Here is a 17,518-nt window from a genome sequence, read left to right as displayed (position 1 = left end):
ACTTCTGGGCAACAAGGAGATCAAGTATGATGCTTTTATGAGCTTTTGAAAGGTATCAAATGCTGTTAAATGCCCTTTCGACAAGCGCCAATGATAATTCTTGGGATCACAATGGGATATTACATTCAAAACTTTCGAACAAGTGTTTGGAATCAGAAATGGGTTTAGAGACACCTAGTAGACTTTCATTGAGTAATGAAGACTACACGAAATGTAACTATCTCACAGACCCTCAAGACTTCTCCACCCTACCAACTTCATCCATACTCTCCAACAACCGCAACCATCACACCACCCTCAAAGCCGTCCCAACCTCCTCAACCCATCGAATATCCCACCGCCGATGAAATCGTCACATCCCCACCTCCCTCCGCATTACTCCTCTCCCTCGCACTCTGCACTTGACAATTCATCTCCTCAACATGATCTTTATGCTCATGATACACACATCCCGAACCCCGCTCTTTCCATCCTCTATCTCTCGCTTCTTTTCCTAGCTTTGCATAAGCACTCAATAAATCAATCATGAATTCCATCGGGACCGAAAGCTCTCCCTTTGTACCGGACCCCGTGCCTGTAATCAGAGTGCTGAAGCTAGAAGGCTGAGCATAGTATTTGGGATAGCGGACAGAATAGTTGATGATCATCTGAACGAGCATTTTTCGCAGCTGAGAGTCAGGGTTTGTAGATGCATACAAATGGGAGATTTGCGCAGGTGATCCACCTAGAATATTTCTCGCATCAGGGGGAAGGAGTTTGGTTTTTCGATTCGGAGTGTCGTTCTGATCTACTATTGGCGGGGTGGTTGACGATTGTGTTTGATTGAACAAGTTATCGTTTCCTTCGGTTGTGAGTTGAGATAGGCGATCAATTAATGCGTCATATTCTGCGGTTCCGGGAGTCGCGAGAATACTCTCATCGTCTTCATCTTCTAGTTGTCTTCGATGAGTTTGCCATCCGCATTCTTCTCTCAAAGCGCAGATCATTGTGTCGATAATCTTGTTGGCGAATTTAGGCGCGATCAGGAATTGTGAGAGCTTGTAACATTCAATCATCTGATCCCAAAGCTTACTGTACTGCCGAATGCGCTCGTTAACGTTAACACTAGTGATTCCAACAAACTTTGTTGAAGACTTTAACTCGTTGGTTGTGTTCCATGATACGAAGATGGAAAAAGCGTCGGTCTCGGCAGGTGTGGTGCATGGAAATGGGATATTATTTGTGCGTTGGTGTTCCAGGCGGAGAGCACGAATGTAAGAAGGTGTGGTATCTGGTACTGTGGGTGTTTCTGGCATGAAGATGCTTCGGAAAAAGAGAGAGTTCATGCAGAAGACTGCAAGAGGCCAGGTGACACGGATGGGACTAGTGGAAGGTCCAATGGTAACGCTGGTTAGATCATTGTAATCGATTCTAGAGTTCGTCAGTTTGGTTAAGGTGACGAGTCTAGAGTAACTTACTTGGAAGAGTCTATGGGATCAGATCGGGTGTTTTGGGAAATCCATGGTGTATTTGTGATTGTGTAGAGTCCCGACGCTAATTCCGTTGTTTCTGGGGGGATGATAGAAGAATAGGATTCCTCTAAATCAGGCATTTTTACCAATTTACTCTATCAAGTAGATGGCTCAATTTTGTGTGTGATGAATTACTTTTGTTGTTATGGTTGATTGGCTAGATATCGAAATCAATATCTTTGGTTTTGAGTTTCAGATGATGTGGGAGTGTGTTGAAAGTTATATGATTAAAGAAAATCTGAACAGCTTGAGTGGCCTTTCCATTCTTATATATCGTATCATTTGACAATGGTACGGTTTCTGTTGAGAGGAAACCAAATATACGGCTAGTAATCTTGGACTAGTAAGATTGATAGCTATCTTGCTGCTTGACACGTACAAGTGCTACAACTCTCATCGTATCGGTATACATACCGAAGATCTATACGGCCGGGGTAAACAAAAACAATATAGGTTTGTGGACTTGAATGCCGTGGCTTCTTCGAGGTTTCTTTCCATTCTGAAAATTACTGATATAGTCTTACACCTATCCAGATTCTCTTTCAGTCCTTTGAGCTTTCGAGAATGATCTTAAACAGCCTTTCCAGTGCCATTCATTTGATATTTGGGCCTCTTCGACTCGGCTAGATCCTTCTTTGTCGTCCAGCCTTCTTCAATTTCTTCATCTTCTTCCTCTCCTCCTCGAGTCTTCTTTCATCTGAATTCAATAATCAATAGATTTTATCTGTAATAAAGATCTTGGTACATAGAATGTGACTAGATATTATACCAGTGGTCTTCGATTCCTAATACCACCATACTTCATAGCCCAAGTCTCTCTCTAGAGAAAGATCTTCCAAGTAAGGGAATTTCACCTATACAAAATTCCAGATTCACTCATTGAAACGTATAGTCCTCATCAGTGTACAATATGTTCTCCGTCTACTTATCTAGATACCGGATTCCATAGTTTATGAGTCTACCCAGGCCATCTAGTGAAGAATACAATATTTTCGGTGCTTCGATTCACCTCATTGCCTACCGAAAGTCGCATCAATATGACTTTAACCTGAGTTGCTCAAGTTTTTACACACCAACTATCCTGTGGAGTTAAAAACTTTATCCATCTTTCCACATACATTAAAACCACTCAACTCATCTAAATTCTTCCATCTCCACAATCCCAGATCTCTAACTCTCCGTACAAATTCCCAAATCCCCAACCGCGATTCGTCTAAAATCCCTCCCCAAACAAAACTTCGCATACGCTCACCCCGCACAATTCAATTCAATTCAATCTCACGCCACCCTTAATATTCAATTCAATCCAGACGTCCCATCATTCTAGATTACCACTCCTCATTCGTCTAGCATTTTGCTATGGTATTTTCCATTTGACGAAACTTACAAAATCTTTTGGGAATCAAAAGCGCATCATTTCTTCATCTTCCATACCTGTCGGCTTTGCGATTAATTCTTATTTGATATACAATCTGTCAATTCAAAATTAAATCATCCAGCATAGAGCTTTCACTTGCAATATCCACGCATCAACAATTCTACGGAAAGCTAGAAATCGCCATCGCCATCGCCATCGCCATCAACCACACACACGCGCGCAGAAATCCCCTCCCAAGCCATCACACCCATACCCACACCCATCCTCCATCATCTCACCTCACCTCACCTCACCTCACCTCACCTCCCAAAACCAAAAAACAACAAAATGCCCCGCTACACACCCTCCCACAACGTCGTCCCCCCCGAAATATTTATCGATTTCGAATCCCACTACCGCGAACTCTACGAGCTCGTAGTCCACTACCGCGATGCTCTTGGTAACGACTCGATCTTGGGTATCCTGCGCACTGCGCTCGACGATGTCGTTGCGCGAATTGAGGAAGCATTGCGCTTGAAAACTTTGGTTACGCGATGTCATTTTTATGGGAGAACGAGAATTCGTGGGTGAGTTTGTTGTTTCTTTTTTGAGGGGGATGGGGATCTGGGATAGATTGGGTAGAATGATTACTAATGTTTTTACAATAATAGAAGGTACAAGCAATTACTCCTTACGTTGAGAGCTATACAGGCGGATTTGTTGGAGTGCATGTATATTTATGATGGGAATTGAAGGTGAAGTTGATACGAAGAGGAAATTGGAGGCTGCAGGATGGGAGTTGAGGCTTAGAGAGTTGTTGTTTTGGGGTTTTGGGATCTTGGGAAATGAATCATTGAATATGGGAGTCTGGATGCATATATTCTGGGTTATGGATGATTGTGATGGAATGGGATTGTTAATAGGGAGGGCCTTTGTGGATAACCCTTAGGTGTATTAGATGAAAGATTGGCTGGTCCATCTATTGATATGAAAGAAAGATACTATTTAAAAAGCCTTTTGTTTGTGATTATGTGGATGATAGACAATGATGTTTTTTTGTAAATTTTGTTAGTTTTCCACTCTTAACAGTATGTCTCTTCGAAGCGAAAATATTCTCTGTGTCAAGTTTCCTCCACATCTATTGGTCAAGAGCCGAACTCCTTTTCACTGACACATCAAAAATAAAACAGAAACCAAGATTATTTTTTCGACTTTAAACACTCATTAATGATGACCTGAATCTAAACCTCAACTTTATATACTTCCAACCCCTCCCTTTCTCATACCTTTTTCTTATAATTTCACCATTATTTTTCTCACCAACTAACCTATACAATATCAAACAACATTTCAATTCATCAAAACACGCCAATGTTCTGCTAGATATCTGTACATCTACCACTCCAAAAAACCCAAATCCATCACCTCCATTTACACCCAGCCCAAACATATCATACATCCTGCATTCCATTCTCCAAACCCAATAGCCAAAAAGAATTCAACACAGAATTCACGATCATTTTCAACCCAAGCTAATCTATCCATCTCTTGTGTATATACCACACACACACGCATCTCCATACAAGTTCCTCCGCCCATTTCTCTATTTTGTGAACCAACTACACAACGACAAGAACAAGCGAAGAGGAAAGAAAGGCTTCAGAAATATCACATCCATATCTATCTCCATCCATACCCATCCAGTCCCACTACATTTACATTCCATTAGAAGTACATAATCCGATTCGCAAAATTATACATTACCGATACGCTTCGAGATGACGTAGTTATAATATTCAATTTATGGGGGCAAGCCCCCAAACCCCCATAGCTCGCTGCGCTCGAAGATTTTGCTTTTAGGCTCATCTGACATTCGGACATGCCCTTCAAATACAATAGAAGTATAATTTCTACATCTCCATATCTATTTCGAATATCTATATTTCTAGCCCGCGAGATAATCACTTCTTAATCACTATTCAATTATTTTCAATTTTTAATAATTCCTTATTTTTCTAAATGTTATATGTATATGTAAATTATATCAACCCAACAATTCCACCTCATTTCGTAGCTCTGGATACATCTACTCATTCATTCTCGATTCTGCCTATCCATCTCTCTATCCATCTCTCTATTCATCTCTCTATCCATCTTACCACCTACTCACTTAATATATCTAACTTCATCTCTCAATCTCTCAATCTTGCCCCATCCCATTTAAAATCTCATTCCAAATCCTATTCCAGATCCCATTCTCTTTTTACTTTATTCCTCCATCTCTCCATTCTTTCTACTTTCTCCCTCTTCCCTCCTTCTCTCTGTCCCTCTATCCCTTCATCTCTCCATCCACTCAACCCTTCAACCCTCCATCCATCCTCCATCTCCCTCTCCCCCCCTCCGCCCCCCCAAGAAAGCCTCTCAAATCATACTTATCTAAATCCATGAATATATAGATACCTACCTAGTAGGTATTTATACTATACCACCTCTCAATACCCCTCAATACTTAGGTACCTAGCTACATATACTATGTACATACATGCAGTATCACATCATCCCTATTCATCTCTATTCATCTCGATTCATCCCTATTAATCCCTACTCATCCACCATCCACCATCCACCATCTACCTCCTAATCTTTATTTTTATCTTGTGCGACACACCACTCTCCATTCACTACACCACACCACCATAGTTGTGCAACACACCACCATAGTTGTGCAACACACCACCATAGTTGTGCAACACACCACCATAGTTGTGCAACAAACCACCACAGTCGTGCAACACACCATTCCACATTCCCCATTCCACCCTCCCCCCCTCCCCCCATACCATACCTCAAGGTCCAGCAGCCCAAAACCCAAAACCCGAAACCCAAAACCCAAAGCCCAAAACCCAAAGCCCAAAACCCAAAACCCAATGACCATACCGCCACATCATATCACATCACGTCGTATCACATCACATCGTATCACATCACGTCGTATCACATCACATCGTATCACACCTACCTTTTAACCCCCCCCCCCATTCCCCCACACACAGAGCCATCAAACCATCTCTCCTTCTCCTTCTCCTTCTCCTTCTCCTTCTCCTTCTCCTTCTCCTTCTCCTTCTCCTTCTCCTTCTCCTTCTCCTTCTCCTTCTCCTTCTCCTTCTCCTTCTCCTTCTCCTTCTCCTTATCCTTATCTTTCCCCTTCTCCTTCTTCATTCCCTATTATTTCCCAATAAGGTTACCCCTCATCTTATTTAAAATCTTTGTTTAAAATCTTTGTTAAACTCTTATTTAAAATCTTTATTTAAAAATCTTATTTAAAACTTTATTTAAAAATCCTTTATTTAAAATCTTTATTTAAATCTTTATTTAAAATCTTTTTAAAATCTTTATTTCAAATCTTATTTAAAATCTTTATTTAAAAATCTTTATTTAAAATCTTTATTTAAATCTTTATTTAATCCTTTATTTAAAATCTGCGGTGAGTTGAGATATGGTGTTATTGGACTTACTTATTACTTAGTACGAAACCTAGATAACTATCTAGTACTCACCTAATAGTACTCACCCTACCTACTATATACCTACCTACCTACTACCTAACTACCTACTACCTAACTACTACCTAACTACCTACTAACTACCTACTACATAACTACTCACCTACTAACTACTCACCTACTAACTACTCACCTACTAACTACCAAGTACTTAGTACTTACTAGATAAGTAGCATAATATAATATAATATAACATAACATAACGTGAAATAACATAATATGCTTAGATTTTATCAGCATTACATTCAAATGAATGAATGAATGAGGAAGAAAAAAAAAAGAACGAAAAAAAGATTCATTTCAGATAAAGTTTTCATTCATTTATTCATGACTACCTAGCTAGCTAGCCTAGTCCCTCTACTTTTCCCATTCATTCAATATCTATTACCCAAAAACGAGTGTATAGAAAAGAAAAGAATGAAACAAAGCAACTTCTCGACTCTACCTCTCTGTGTATATCTATCTACGTCTGGTCTCTATACTGTTTTGTATATCCTCCACTGAACCATCGTGCATGTATCCATGTATCTTTACCCACCCATCATTATCATCAACTCTCTAATCAAGTCGCTGTAACTATTCCAACCCACTTGATCCAAAATTCCCATCTCAAGCCAACCACTCCGCCGCGTTCTCCAAACACTCTCCAATAATTCCAATCCATTTCTCCGCATTCTCATAATCCTCCGAATCAATACTTTCTACCAAACCTGGAAAAACTGCACCCGCATAACCAGTCCACAATCCGGGTGCAAATACAACATGTTTAAACCATGATCTACCATCTAAACCTTCTTGATATAAGAATTTTCTCTCGAGATACTTGTATTTTTCATTGACACTTCGAATTTGATTGTAAAGTTTGACCTTGGATACAATTTTCCACCATGGAATATCTTGACCTGCTTGTTCAGCGAGAATGGCGGCGGTAGAATCGTGACGAATTGCTGCATCTTTCAATGCGGTAGCAAGATTGTGAAGACCTTTGAAGGAAAGTTTAAGGGTGTTGATGTCACCCTTGGTTTCGATACTGGAAGGACGGAAACGAGCTTCTTCATCTTGTTCTTCAGTAGAAGATCCAATCATGATGGAGTCCAATTTGGCTTCGGTTTTGCTGATATAACCCTGTAATGCATTGGCGTAATCAGTAGCATTGAAGGAAATAACCGGTGTTTCGGCCATTTTAGCCGTGTAAAGAGCCCAAATTTTGGACATTGCTTCATGGTAATGGAATCCTGGATCTCCATAGGTATCCATCCAATAGAATGAATCATAATTGGAATGATAATGAAAGACAGCCTTTTCACCACCTTCATGATTGACATCTGGTCCAAATCCAAGATCAATCGATGGAATACCAGCATAATCTTGAAAAGCTGTAAAGTCACTACCACTTCCCATGGTACTAATGAGTCCATTCCAAAGGTCGCCGACAGTTTGTCCTGGAATTGTTTGATTGGGTGATTGAACTAAGCTCAAGATTTCACCCAAAGCTTTATTGTGAAGAGGACTTGCCGATGCCGAAAATTTAGGTCCACTAGTACCAACATCACAATTGATGTAGGCAACATTAGCATTGTTGAGCCAAGGTAGATATTCTTCAACCCATTCTGTTGAACCAACTAAACCATATTCTTCACCATCCCAACTGGCAAATACAATGGTACGTAATGGTTTCCATCCTTTCGAAACAGCAACACCAAAACTTCGAACAACTTCATTGAGAGCTGCAGAACCACTGTTTGGATCACCTGCACCACCAACAATCCATGCATCATGATGATTTCCGATGACAATAACTTCATCTGACAATGTTCCATTGATAACACCAATCAAATTCCAGATGGGTGTTGTGACATATTCAACATCGTTGACAAGGTTGAGAACGAGATTATCTGGTGAGGGACCAATGTTGTATTCTACTCCTTTGTACGCCAAGCCAAGGTTTCGATCCCACCATTTATTTAAATCTTTTGGTGCGGGTCCGATACCATTGAGAGATTTGAGGATAGGTATAGCATCGACGTAAGAAATTGGAAGGGAAGGAATTGAAGGAATTTTTCCATCGACAGGTTGACGTGGAACTCCAGGTTTCGAAGGATATCCAATAGTGGTTCTATAGATCATTAGTCCTTTGTTACATAATTTTGAGGGGATGATGACTTACGGATCTCCAGGTGCAATACTAAGGAATTGAGCACTTCCTCTTTGAACACTACTTGGATTTCTGGCTGGTCCATTTGGGTATGCAATAGCTCCATTTTCCTCCGTATTTGATCCATCATCACCAGGATCGCTGAAAAGAATAGTTCCAACCATTCCCAGTTCTTGTGCGCGTTTAATCTTGAGCCCACGGAAGATGCCACCATATCTCGCAATAGCAATCTTGCCTTCGAGACTAACATTGAGTTTTACCAGATCTTCAAAATCTGCGTATGTACCATAATTGACGTAGACGTATGGTGCGGTGACATTTCCGTATGCAGAGTATCCGTGGAAGGTTGGGATTCTGGTATCCAAACCAGTAGTCTCGTCCTCTTCCAGAATATCTTCTTCCAAGCTAGCTTCGAATTTGATCTTTAATTCCTCGACCTTGGAATCCTTATTCTTTGTCTTTTCGTACAAGGCAAGTCGATGACCACGCGGATAATTGAGATAAACATCATATGCGACGACTTCCGATTCAATGCCAAATTCCTGCCATCTTTCTTGAGTCCAAGTGACCTGACTTAAATTTGTACCAGCTACATGTGGACCGGATGTATAATATTTACTCCATTCTCTTGCCTTTTCAGCCTTTGGCGTATCGAGAAATATTTGTTGAAGTTCTTCGTAAGTGATGGCAGACGATTCTCCGTGATGTTTATCGTGATGCCAATGTCTGTGGTGTCGAGGAAAGAAAGACAAAGGGAGGAGGAAGAGGACGACGGCGACAATCAAACAACAAGTTGCTGCGATGGTGAAGAATCGACGAATGGTATTATGTTGATATCTTTGTCGAGGTTGGCCAACGATGACCGTGGCGATCAATGGAGTACGTTCATTATTCTCCATCTTCTTTTCATCTAGGATTCTACCCATGATGACGGTTAGTGAGAGGTGAGAGTGGTGGTGTCAAGAGTGAGGAAAGAAATCATCAATCAAAACATTTCTCAGATGTGAAGGTGGTTGTGACGAGAAAGTAAGTACCTATTGCGTTATTTGAAGGTGCACCCAGTTCTCGGGCAATTATATCATCCACGGAGTAAAAGTTGTGCGGAGAGGGAGGTGGGATCCATGAGCTAGTACCCAGATGGTATTCACTTCCCATAGGCTAAAGGAGAGCTTCCTGATATGTACGATAACGACGACGATTGCTTTGACTGGAGGCGGAACTGATAAGACATAAAAAGCGGAGAAACGTACATCCGAAGATCAACCTATCAGATGGTATCGGAGGGGAGAGGAGAGAGAGGAGAGAAGAAAGGAATGATATCTACGGAGTAGTACACAAAGAGTGGGATTCGAGATTGTTTGGAGTGAAGTTGTATATAAATATTTCACACTTCTCTTTCCAATAACAATGAAGATGACTAAGAAGCAATAAAGAAATCATAGAGAAATAATAAAGAAATACACTTTTATTCAAGTGTTTCAAGTGAAAATACGGTAAATATACTCTCTCTCCATCATTCACATACCTTAGTAGTATATCCATATTTGCATGGATCACCTGCAGTCTGATTCAAGTGATGGACGCCATATCGCGTTGACAAGGGCTGACAAAGCAATTATATCTACGTGCCCAGGTGGTGCGACAGTAACACCATCAATCTATCGTCCCAACCACATGTGGGACAAACAACCATGATGGAGGTAAAGAGAAAAGAAAGCATACGCACGTGATTGAAGCGATAATCGGCGTAGAATCCCTGGAACCTTCTTCTCCAATCAAATGAATCAATTCTTCATCATTTGCTCAATTGACCAATTAACATCCACACATTTTCTCCATTTCAATTTACTTGTCCGCATTGGGTTATTTCAACATGGTAAATCGTATTAAAACCGTATTAAATCCATAAAAGACGGGGATTTAGTACGCAGACTAATCGGAAATCGGAAAAGCGGCATCACGAGTGACTGCAGCATTGATATCTCATCTGCCCCACCCACCACTTCTACCTGATTTGACTCTTTTTTTCTTTGCTCAAAGCATGACTTCTCTGACAAATCATCACTTATTTACCTACTAGGTAGTCTCTTCAGCTTGCTCTTGCTGCTCTCTTCTTATATTCTCAACATCATGTATTGAAACGGTCGTTTTCTTAGCCATCTACTACACTCTTGTACAGTTTGAATCCAATATCACTCAATCAAAAATCATTCCACGATCTTATATCTTGTGGTTTCTATGCTTGCGGCGGAAAAAAGACCGTAGATCCGAGGAGGCTGAGAAAGTTTTCTTTACCGCCAACGACATGGCCAAGAGAAAGAGTCCCGGTCCAGCAAAATTGCCCGTGGCCCAGCTTACAATTCTTGGTGAGTTTCCAATTTGTCTCGTTGTGTTTACATATGTCCAGCAGATCTTCAAATCGTTGATAGTTTCTTCGTTGTAATGATGAAAATCATGGTCATGCTTGATCTCGGGAGGCCGGTTAATGCAAATGCAAAATACCCCGCCATACAATGTAACATTGTCACCCAAAACTTCATCTCTTGACGAAGATCATGCATATCCTTTACCTAGTTACATCCTTCTGGAGAAGAATCAATTGAATATCTCTCTCTGCATGTTCACTGTTTCTCCTCCCTGCGAATGTGATTGGAATAGATTTTGCGGATGTGATGGAGTTTCTGTTCGACTGTGATTCTTCAGACCAAGCTCAGTCGGATGTATCACTCCGTCTATACAACTACTATTATAGTGTAGTCCGTTCGGTCGACAGCTCAATTGGCGATTTTGGATTCAAAAATCCATTCATAGGTCAAATCCTCATACTAATTTGATCAGCAATATGTAGATTCGCAGAACCAGTCGCCTTGACTTCAGTCTTTCCATATCTAGTGAGTTTCGAGGAAATCCACCGAAAAATCATGTGACTAACCTCATGACTAGCCTGAAATGATTGAGAGTTTTGGAGTGGAACAAAAAGATGTAGCAAAATGGGCAGGTATAGCATCTGCTGTTTTCTCATTAGCTCAGTGCATGACAGCTATCATGTGGGGAAGGGCTTCCGATACATTTGGTCGTAAACCTACAATCTTGGTGGGATTAACATGTACAATGATATTAAATATCATATGGGGCATGTCAGTAACTTTACCTATGGCTATCATCGCTAGAGCACTTCAAGGAGCATTTAACGGGAATGGTTTGTTCTTTCTCTCGGATTAGAATTCGTATGAGCTAATATCAAATAGTTGGAATTATCCGAACAATGGTAGCCGAAATGGTTCCTGAAAAAGAGTTACAACCAAGAGCATTTTCCATCATGCCATTAGTATGGAGTCTTGGTTCTATATTTGGTCCATCTTTCGGAGGATTCTTTGCTAGACCAGCACAAAACTTTCCAGGACTTTTCGGAAATAATAGATTTTTCCTCAATTTTCCTTTTGCATTACCAAATATCATCGCCAGTTTCCTATTCATGATTGGAATCACGACTGGATTTTTCTTCCTCAGGGTATGTTTCAACAATCAATTCCTCACATTCCCACTAACGAGTGCCAGGAAACTCTAGAATCCAAACGTAATAAGAAAGACTGGGGAGTAGAAGTAGGAAAGAAATTAGTTACTTCTTCTAAAGTGCTCTGTTGTAAACCTCGACCAAGACACCACACTCCTGGGCATCCAGCCTATGATGAATCATCAGCATCACTTCTCAGACCTACATCTTCTGGGTCAGATACCGCTGAATCTTTTGGTGATAACTTTGAATCTTCCAAATCGAAAGCTCCAGTTACCCGCCCAAGTCTTCGAGAGGTATTCACACGTCAATCAGTCATTAATCTCATTGCCTATACATTTCTCGCCCTTCATTCCGTCTCTTATGATCAAATCCTTTCAGTTTTCATGCATCATCCTCGTCAAATCCACGATCCATCAAACACTCAACTCCCATTCAGATTCTCCGGTGGTTTCGGTCTTCATTCGGGCAGAATCGGTACAATCTTTACCCTCTATGGTGTCGTGGGTGGCTTCATTCAATTCGTCATTTTCCCACCCGCAGCTCGTAAATTCGGTGTATTGAATTGCTTCAAAGTTTGCGCTGTAACTTTCCCCATTATTTGTTTTGTTACTCCATACACAGCACTCATCGAATCATCAACTTGGCAACAAATCATCATTTTCGCAATCTTGATTGTTAAATCTTTTGCGGTTATCTTCGCTTTTCCTTGTTGTGTTATTCTTCTCACAAATTCGGCAGTTAGTCTTCGTATCTTGGGTACATTGAATGGCTTTGCAGTATCTATTTCTGCAGTCGGAAGAGCAATTGGACCAGCCATGTCTGGAGCTGCTTTCACTTGGGGATTGAAAGAAGGTTATATTATTACTCCTTACTTCTTGCTTGGAACAATCGCAGCGATTGGCGCAATTCCAATTTGGTATTTAGAAGAAATGGAAGGATTTAGCAAGAGTGGTACAAGCGATGATGAAAGCGAAGAAGAACCACTCCTCACACCTGATGATGAGGAAACCGCAATTCTAGGTGGTGATGAGAGGATTAGAAGAGATCCTAACGAAGAAGCACTAGATGTTGTCGATGGTGCACCACTTTCTAAAGCTATAAGTAAACGAAGACAATCGAGCGTGAGTAAGATTGATAGAATGGAGGAAAATATGAGTAGTCCGATTGGAATGATAGGAGGAAGTGTGGGACCTGGAGGAGGAAGAAGATTGAGTAATGGACTTGCGGTTAGTAATTTGGGACAGGGAACAGGAGGAACGAGTTTTACTTGAGAGAGAAGGTTTATTAAAGAGAAGGAGATTTGAGGGGTGAGGGATACTCACGATCTGGAGATCTTCGTGAATGTGGAATCTGGTTTCGGTGGAAGGATTGGGGGCTGAAATAAAAATGAAAATGGAAATGGAAATGGAAATGAATCACGGAAAATGTATACGACATCCATAGGAAACGGTTGGAGCCTCGAGAGAGTAAATTATGACATGTTAATGAGTAAAATGGATGGAAAAGGCGGGTGATAGCAAGGCAGCGTAAAAATATAGGTATCTATCCCATTGATAAAATTACCACCCATTCAGATCTAAAAATTTCCAAACTAAACACTAAGAAAAGCGTAAATGGTGATCATCCATGTAATAGGTATGGCTGAACAGTAACTTACATAAACAGTTGATAGTAGATGCCACTCTGGCTAGTATCAGATTAAATCAAATTCAAATTTTCCGCCGCAAAAATATGTCGCTAAGGTTGTTCGTGTAAGGTTTGTAGGTGGGGGAATTAAAGTTTATTAAGTTGGTATTAAGTAGGTATTTAATTGAGGTGTTATATTGAGGTATTATATTGAGGTGTTATATTGAGATGTTATATTGAGGTGTTATATTGAGGTGTTATATTGAGGTGTTGTATTGAGGTGTTATATTGAGGTGTTATATCATAGAGGTGAAGCGAATAATGAGATCTTAATGATTGAGTAGGTAATTATTGAATGAGATATAGTATAGGCAATAGTATTTCCCGTAATCCGTATACAGGTTAGATAGTGGTGGGTATCGATTTTTTTTCGAAATATATATATATATACCTATAATATGGAATTCAATATTACTAAAGATATTCAATAATATTATTAGTTTATTAATAAAATATGAGAATACGGATCTCTGATTAATATAGAATAAACCGAAATATGCGAATTTGAGGTTATTCTCAGATTTTAATAATAAACTAATAATATTATTGAATATTATTGAATAGTTTGATCTTTTTGAATATGAATATTGATATTATGTATTATTTTCATAAATTCAATTATTTGATAAGGTTTAGAAATAATTGAATAATAGTATTTTATTATTATTTAGATTTTATTAAAATTGTTTTTGATTTTTAGTATTATATTTCAGTTTTTCTATATATCTTTATAAATATCCGTTTGAATAATATCTATGATAGTAAGTTTTCAACTGTTTAATATGCACTTGCTATTGTATCAAGAGCTTTATACATGTTCTTATTTTATTATAGTATACTATTGTCTATACTGATGTAATGTTGTAGAGAATATTAATTGAGTTGACAGGGAGTAGATTATTGGAAGTTATGTACTAAGAAGACTAAGAATATCATCTCAATTCAATTTCTTCCCATCATCACCCGTCTCAAAACCTGAGTCAGTCATATATAACTAAAGACTGTAGTTATCTTGTCTGTCGCTTAAAGCTCTACACCATAGTATGTATCTCCATCCCAGTCGTCCGAGAGATGATTCTCTATCACCATAATCAACCAGAAATGTGCACTTAATTCTCTCCAGAATTCTCTCCAGAATTCGAGCTTCCAGTACTATTGCACGTATCCTCTCGCTTGCTCTTCGCCTTCTTCGCCTTCCCTCCACCACGATGATTCTTCCTCTTTGATTTTCCCGATTTGCCCGATTTCCCAGTCGTGTGATTACTTTCCTGCTTGCATCTCTGTCCCGACTTTTCCATATCCATATCCGCAGCGCTCTTGAAGTTCTGCATCACCTCGGTATATCCCACATAGCTTTGATGAAGAGCTAGCATAAAGAGATAGAGAATGATGGGTCCAAGGAGCAAAAGGTATTGTGGAGTGTGTTTTATGCAGCAGGAGAGGGGTTTGTATAGGAGTGCCATGTAGGCGCTACAGCCGACGAGATGATAAGCGGTGTTTTGAAGGGCGATGGTGGTGCGGGATGGGGTGGCTGAGGAGGACATGGTTTTTAATGAGAGGGTTTTTTGAAGATAGTTTGTGTTTCGGGTGGGTTGGTTGGTTGTGTGATGAGATGAGTGGAGGGGTGGGGTTTGAGTATTCTTGGTAAAGCTCGATGAGGGTTTTGAGATGGAGAATTATTTGGAAAATGGGTGGTTGAGTGGTTATGTACGCATTTGTCGGCGAGGTGCGGTTGAGGGTACGGTTAAGACTCTTGATGTGCGGTAAGCGAACCTTAGTCTCAGGGACCGTAATTTACGACCACGTACGGGTGATAGAGACTCCAGACGGTCAATTCGTGACAGTAGGTAGTACTGCCATCATCCTAATATATTTCCAGAATTCTCGCTTTCAAAATTTACATCAACTTAGCGAGAGTCCTGAAAGACAAAGACTGAAACTCGGGTGTTGGGGGTGTCGTATACATACGGTCTTGGTGGTTCGTATCGTATCGTATTGTATCGTAGCTAAAGCATGATGGTCATCACGAGCTATAGATTATACTGTTGATGTTTGGATTGAATTGGATTGAAGTAATCCATTTGTATTGGGGGCAGTTGTGGATGTATTACTGAATACCTACGTACGATCATGATCAGAAAGAATTCTTCGTAAAACTTTTGCGCCGATTATTTTAAAATCTCAGTTCTTTACTGAGAAATGATGGAGAAGATAATTCAGAACTAATAAGGCATCACGAATATCCATCAAACAGGAGTTCCTGTAGAGATATTGAAGATCAATGTGTCAAGATCTGAATAGGTACTTTCCATCGTCTTCTGTTTCGAGTTGCATCGTTCTTTCTATTGTGATGTTCTTGAAATCTCATCAAGTGTTGCTATTAATTAAGTGTTCTGCACCTCAGGTAACTTGATGGATGAATGTAGGTAGTTAAGAGACACTCTAGCATACCCGTGGACTTGGTGTGGACACTCGATCTTCTGCACATTACAATTGGTACATCAAACAGTTTATTACTAGAAGTGCGATCCATATCCATGTTCGTTTGAATAACCGAAATCGGGTATAATGCGCTCGTTTATATCAGACGACAAATTAGATACATTCCAACTGCCCTTATGAATTTTTCGAAAGGAGAATGCATTCACATCACATTGACATCAAATCTTCAAATCAATTCATTTCAAGTGATAGTTAGGTATGTACAGGAATTTATATAGATCTGAAAAAGTGGTAGGGAAAGAGGGTTTGAAATTCTAGAAAATTAAGATCTTATAATGTAACGATAGCTAATTAGCAAATAATTCATCTACTTCGATCATTTGTGCCCACATCCAGCATGTGAGAGGGTCTCACAAAAAGACCCTCGAGCCTGGAGATTGGATCGCGGGTTCTGGGATTGATTGATTCTCTTCTGGATGTTCACGCAACTAGTATTTTGTGTTAGGTGAAATACTTAATGAGGGCTTTGGAAAGGTTTTGAAAGTTGCATGGCTCACATGAAAAGGAAGACTGATATTCCTCCCGGCTACTCATGGATTGGGATACGATTCTATGGTTATGGGATGAGTACTCTGCGTTACCCAAAACTTGGAATAGGTCGAGGTGACGGTAAATAAACAAGATAGGATGTTGAACGATTAAGCAAGCTTTTCCAACAAGATATCTTTCTAGGCTCAAAACGAATCCATATCGTGAATTGCAATTCAGCTTCTTTGAAATGATGATATTATGGGTCTCTGAAGAAGAAGTCAAACCTCGGTGATATGCTAGTATGAGAAAAACTACCTAGGTACTAAGAGAGGGCATATCATTCACTTATGAACTGAATACAGTCCAGTTATTGGCCGCTCAAACGCGTGCTTCATCGTACGCTCAGTATTCACCTGTAATCTACCATCTCAAAGTAAGAAAGAAGGATCCAAAGCCGAGGTATTTTAATGCTATAGTTTTGATTGATAGCTTTATCCATTGAATACAAATCATTCCTAGATCTTTGATGTAGATAGTAGCCCTCTTCGAGGCGCACCAAAACCAACCTTATCCTTAGACACTGCAGAAAATCCTGATAGAAGGCTCATACCAAGATGAAGACCCAGAGGAAATCGGAGTCTCTACATAAACAGTCCAGCTCTCTTGGAGAGGCACGCAGCTGCAAGATTCTGGACTCTCTCCCAATATATGAATTCCTCAAGCAGAAGATTCGTTGAGTCAACATTCACTTTCGAG

The 17,518-nt window shown here is 40.0% G+C and overlaps 6 protein-coding genes across 6 annotated transcripts; 2 read left to right on the top strand and 4 right to left on the bottom strand.

Moving 5' to 3' along the window:
* Positions 1–317: 317 nt before the first annotated feature.
* EAE98_009967 (uncharacterized protein) lies at positions 318–1,591 on the bottom strand (the record flags this gene model as incomplete). The annotated part of the gene is made up of 2 exons (XM_038957588.1): positions 318–1,410; positions 1,458–1,591. The coding sequence occupies 2 exons, from the start codon at positions 1,589–1,591 to the stop codon at positions 318–320; spliced, it is 1,227 nt and encodes a 408-aa protein (XP_038806051.1).
* A 1,625-nt stretch (positions 1,592–3,216) lies between these two features.
* Positions 3,217–3,621, top strand: EAE98_009966 (uncharacterized protein; the record flags this gene model as incomplete). The annotated part of the gene is made up of 2 exons (XM_038957587.1): positions 3,217–3,455; positions 3,540–3,621. The coding sequence occupies 2 exons, from the start codon at positions 3,217–3,219 to the stop codon at positions 3,619–3,621; spliced, it is 321 nt and encodes a 106-aa protein (XP_038806050.1).
* Positions 3,622–5,883: 2,262 nt separating this feature from the next.
* Positions 5,884–6,087, bottom strand: EAE98_009965 (uncharacterized protein; the record flags this gene model as incomplete). The annotated part of the gene is made up of 1 exon (XM_038957586.1): positions 5,884–6,087. The coding sequence occupies one exon, from the start codon at positions 6,085–6,087 to the stop codon at positions 5,884–5,886; it is 204 nt and encodes a 67-aa protein (XP_038806049.1).
* Positions 6,088–7,040: 953 nt separating this feature from the next.
* EAE98_009964 (uncharacterized protein) lies at positions 7,041–9,512 on the bottom strand (the record flags this gene model as incomplete). The annotated part of the gene is made up of 2 exons (XM_038957585.1): positions 7,041–8,547; positions 8,599–9,512. 2 exons carry the CDS (start codon positions 9,510–9,512, stop codon positions 7,041–7,043), a joined length of 2,421 nt encoding a protein of 806 aa, XP_038806048.1.
* A 1,379-nt stretch (positions 9,513–10,891) lies between these two features.
* On the top strand, positions 10,892–13,374 carry EAE98_009963 (uncharacterized protein; the record flags this gene model as incomplete). Its single annotated transcript, XM_038957584.1, has 5 exons — positions 10,892–10,952; positions 11,425–11,477; positions 11,530–11,785; positions 11,835–12,097; positions 12,145–13,374. 5 exons carry the CDS (start codon positions 10,892–10,894, stop codon positions 13,372–13,374), a joined length of 1,863 nt encoding a protein of 620 aa, XP_038806047.1.
* Positions 13,375–14,898: 1,524 nt separating this feature from the next.
* On the bottom strand, positions 14,899–15,333 carry EAE98_009962 (uncharacterized protein; the record flags this gene model as incomplete). The annotated part of the gene is made up of 1 exon (XM_038957583.1): positions 14,899–15,333. One exon carries the CDS (start codon positions 15,331–15,333, stop codon positions 14,899–14,901), a length of 435 nt encoding a protein of 144 aa, XP_038806046.1.
* Between the last annotated feature and the right edge of the window lie 2,185 nt (positions 15,334–17,518).

Source organism: Botrytis deweyae, assembly GCF_014898535.1.
Source record: "Botrytis deweyae strain B1 chromosome Unknown BDEW_032, whole genome shotgun sequence".
Lineage (NCBI taxonomy): Eukaryota > Fungi > Ascomycota > Leotiomycetes > Helotiales > Sclerotiniaceae > Botrytis > Botrytis deweyae.
Note: the sequence above shows the minus strand (reverse complement) of the source record. Positions and strands in the feature narration are given on the sequence as shown.